At 53.6% G+C, this 4,364-nt stretch overlaps 1 protein-coding gene across 1 annotated transcript; it reads left to right on the top strand.

Moving 5' to 3' along the window:
• The first annotated feature begins 1,403 nt into the window (after positions 1-1,403).
• On the top strand, positions 1,404-2,751 carry LOC137837471 (uncharacterized). The gene is made up of 2 exons (XM_068646460.1): positions 1,404-2,438; positions 2,740-2,751. The coding sequence occupies exons 1-2, from the start codon at positions 1,404-1,406 to the stop codon at positions 2,749-2,751; spliced, it is 1,047 nt and encodes a 348-aa protein (XP_068502561.1).
• The last annotated feature ends 1,613 nt before the right edge of the window (positions 2,752-4,364 follow it).

Raw genomic sequence — 4,364 nt, forward strand, 5'->3', positions numbered from 1 at the left:
CTAGCTGAGGAAACCTTGCCACCAGCGAATGTCCACTCTGGGAATCCTGCCATTGATGGGCAAGTTGTTCCCTTCAACCCACTCGACCTTCACGCCCCATGCTGTCGTAACAATCGTCTTACTGAACTTGCGCGCCTGAACGTACTCTTCTGAGCCTCCAGCAGCTTTAACCAAGTTTACTGGGAGATCCGGTGATGTGCTCCTCGCGGCGACGTCAGACCACCTAATCTCCCATTATCTAACACGTCGATGGCACACAAACCCGGCGACAATCGACCATGTTCACTATAGAACGTTGTACCGACCAGGTCATCGGGTATGATGACGTGGACAAAAGAAAGGTAGGTAGTCAAGAAGTCAACGTAGTCGCCGTATGTAAAAGCAGCGGTCTGCAGTATAAATAATCGGTTATCGCCGAGATGTGTCACCACCGAGACGGTTCATCGCCCATCGCCCAAGAGAAGCATCGCGCAGAAGAGACATCGCCTAAACGGACATCGCCTGAGTAAGACATCGCCTTAGCAAGACATCGCCTAAAGAATCAACCCGTATGACGTAAGCATTTCACAGAGAGGGGGGCCACACGAGGGAATAACCCTAAGTTGGGCAGCGACGCTGTGGGTCCCTGTGTACAGAATAAATGATCAAGTCAAAGGGGCACGTGGTAATACCCACGTGCTCATTGAAGGTACCCAGGGAAAGCTGCATGCATGACACGTGTCCATTTAGGGGATTCGAACGATATGATGGCGCGATAAATACAGCGCTCAAGTTAGAGCCCAAGGGGCCGTGGGATTATACATTGCACTCCAAGGTAAGGGAAGTCCATGGGCCAGATACGCTAAGATCCTAAAGATAGCGGCGCAAGGACCTTCTCCAAGGAACCCTAGATAATAGCAGGCAACGCAGAGGTAAAACCCTAGTTTTCACTTATATATAGGGCGCAAACAAGCCCTAGAGAGGTACGTGTTTTTCAGTCCACAGTTACACGAGTTTAACCTAGTTCCCAGATAGACATACAGAGCGAAGACCCTAATTGTCCTTGACGGCGCATCCGCTGAGAGTACAAGACAATTAGGGCAACACAGTTAAATCATACAATTTCAGTCATTGAGATAATTATACAGTTTCTAGTATTTTGGTGTTTCTCGCTAGCTGACTTGATCGTCGGAGTACAAACGGCCGCGAGGGCGCTCCTTTGTTCTTCTTTTTTCAGGTCTGACAAACGAAGCAAAACGAAGGTGCCCTAACTCGTTAAGACAAGCCACGCATAAAGACCCAGGTTAACCGGCCGGAACATCTGGCGCCCACCGTGGGGCCGATATAAACATCGGTTCCACCACACAAGATTTCAGTTCAAGATTTTCAACACTCAGATAAGTCGAGAGGATCCCCGGAGAGCCATGGCCACCCGACCAGCACGCGCTAGGAGTGAAGAAATGACCCTACAGCAGCTCATAGGGATGGTGCACGGGCTACAAGACGCAGTGGCCGCCTCGAATGTAGAACAGGAACGCATGCAGGCGGACCTCACAGCTTCTCAAGTAAGAAGCGAGGAACTCCACCGCACCAACGAGGAGTTACGTCATAGATGGCGGGGCAGAGACGAACCGGAGGCTACATCCCCACCCAGGGAATTCACAACACCGTTTTCACAAGCAATCTTGGAGACAGCAATTCCCAACACGTTCACGGGACCCAAAGCAACGTTCACAGGAACGGAGGACCCTGAAGCGCACCTCACGGCGTTCCACACACAGATGTTACTGGTAGGTGGATCGGACGCTGCTAAATGCAAGCTTTTCATGAGCACCCTGACAGGGATGGCCATGGACTGGTTCATCAGCCTCCCAGAGGGCCACGTCACGTCCTTCGCCCAACTTTCAAAACTATTTAGAGAACAGTACCTAGCCAACAGAACTCCCGCCCCAGTCTCGTACGACCTCTTTGACGTCAAGCAGTTCCAAGGTGAAACCCTAAAGGAATATATAAGCCGCTTCAGGGCACAGGTGGTGAAAGTAGGTACCAAGGAGGAACCCATGATTGTGTACGCGTTCAAGAAGGGAGTGCGCCCCGGATCTTTCAGCAAGACGCTTAACCGCAGTCGCCCCAAAACTTTCGCTGAAATAAGGCGACAGGCGGTGGAACATATTGCCTCAGAAGGTGAAACGTACGAAAAATGTACAACCACTATGCCGGCGCGCCCCAAGGCACAGATACGCACGCAACCTATTCAGGTTCACCAAGCTGTCACAGAGAGGAAACACTTTGACAGGAAACGCGCTTACGAGCCACGAAGGACTCAACCTAAGAGTCGAGTAGAGGAAGGGAGGGAAGTACGCAAACCGCCAAGACACAATTTCGTGATGGAACTCAAAGATCTGATTGCGATACCCAGCATAGCCGACAGGGGACCGGCGCGAGCTCAACCCGTCAGGGTCAATGAGACCACGACGGGAAGAAAGAAGCCAGAGGCGAGACGCCCCTACGAGGCCAGAAAACCCCAGCCCCGGGGTCCAGCGGGAGGCGATCGCCCAGCCAGAGAAAGAGCGAGACCGACGAGGTACAGTTTTGTGGTAGAACTGAAAGACCTGATCGCCGTGCCTAATATAGCCGAGAGGCTGAGGCGACCGGCGAAGACCGACAAGGTGTTAGGGCCTCGCAATGACTCTTGGTGCGAGTTCCACGAAGCTTTCGGGCACCACATTGATAACTGCCTGTTGTTGGGTTACCAGGTAGATGAGCTGGTGAGAACTGGGTTTTTGAAGGATTATGTCGCAGAGCCCACAACGACCGCCACCTTGCCACCGTCGGCGGAAGAACCAGCACACGAGATGCCTGTGCTTGGTGAGGTCCACACCATTGCTGGAGGTTTTTCCGGCGGGGGACCCACCGCCTCCCAGCGGAAGAAATACGCGAGGGGGGTAAATTCGATTGAAGAGAGGCTCTCGGGGGAGCCATGGGAGTCGGATCTCGTGTTCACGAGAAGAGACCTCCGAGATGTGGTACCCCACGACAACGATCCCGTTGTCATCTCGGTCGTCACAGCCGGAAGGAAGGTGCACAGAGTGCTTGTCGACCAAGGAAGTTTGGCAGACGTCATGTTTCTGTCAACCTTTAATAAATTACGGTTGTCCCCCGATCTGTTGAGTCCCTATACGGGGTGCCTGTATGGGTTCGGGGATAACCAGGTGGAAGTCCGGGGTTACCTGGAGTTGAGGACTACGTTCACACACGGAGAGGCCTCCCGTACCGAAAGCATCCGGTACCTGGTCGTGAATGCCAGCTCCGCCTACAATATTTTGCTGGGCAGGCCGACGTTAAACCGTTTGAACGCGGTGTCCTCCACACGCCACATGAAGATGAAGCTGTCGGACCTCAATGGCCAGGTGATAGTCATGAGGTCGGACCAGGAGGAGGCCAGGAAATGCTATGAGAACAGCCTGAAAACGAAGAGAGGCGTGTTCATGGTGTATGAACGTCCGTCGAGCGCGGACACGACGATGATTGAGGCGACGCCCGCTAGGCCGACGCCTAATGAGGCCATAGCGGAGAGGGCGATGCCCGAAGCAGATGCGCCTATGGAGGAAGGCCCTGACGACGCGGCGCCCATGGAAGAGGTGGCGCCCGTCGAAGACGATAGCAGGGAACAGCCTGCGGCTAACGCCGTAGATAGGGAGATTGGCGGCAAGACATTCAAGTTAGGAAGTTCGCTGAGCCCAGAAGAACAGGAAGGAGTGGCGGAAGTGATTTCACGCCACCTGGATGCCTTCGCATGGTCCGCCTCGGATATGCCAAGCATCGACCCCGATTTCCTGTGTCACCACCTCAGCATGGACGCCACGGTCCGCCCCGTGCGTCAGAGAAGGAGAAAGTTCAATGAGGAACGATAGCAGGTGGTGAAAGACGAAACGCAGAAGCTGTTAAGTGCAGGCCACATCAGAGAGATTCAATACCCTGAGTGGCTTGCCAACGTCGTCTTGGTGAAAAAGGCGAACGGAAAGTGGAGGATGTGTGTTGACTTCACGGACCTGAATAAGGCATGCCCGAAGGACTCGTATCCACTGCCCAGCATCGACGCCTTGGTAGACAGTGTGTCCGGCAGCAAGGTGCTGAGTTTCCTGGACGCCTTTTCAGGGTACAACCAAATCAAGATGCATCCAAGAGACGAGAAAAAAACGGCATTCATGACTGAGACCTGCAGTTACTGCTATAAGGTGATGCCTTTTGGGCTGAAAAATGCGGGCGTCACGTACCAAAGGTTAATGGACAAGGTCCTGGCGCCAATGCTCGGGAGGAATGGGTACGCCTATGTAGACGACATGGTGGTGGCGTCGCAGAATAGGGCGCAGCACATGGCGGAC

The sequence above is a fragment of the Phaseolus vulgaris genome, chromosome 11, assembly GCF_000499845.2.
Source record: "Phaseolus vulgaris cultivar G19833 chromosome 11, P. vulgaris v2.0, whole genome shotgun sequence".
Taxonomy (NCBI): domain Eukaryota; kingdom Viridiplantae; phylum Streptophyta; class Magnoliopsida; order Fabales; family Fabaceae; genus Phaseolus; species Phaseolus vulgaris.

Coding starts and splice junctions, on each gene's coding strand:
- LOC137837471 (XM_068646460.1), top strand. CDS start 1,404: ATGGCCACCCGACCAGCACGCGCTAGGAGTGAAGAAATGACCCTACAG.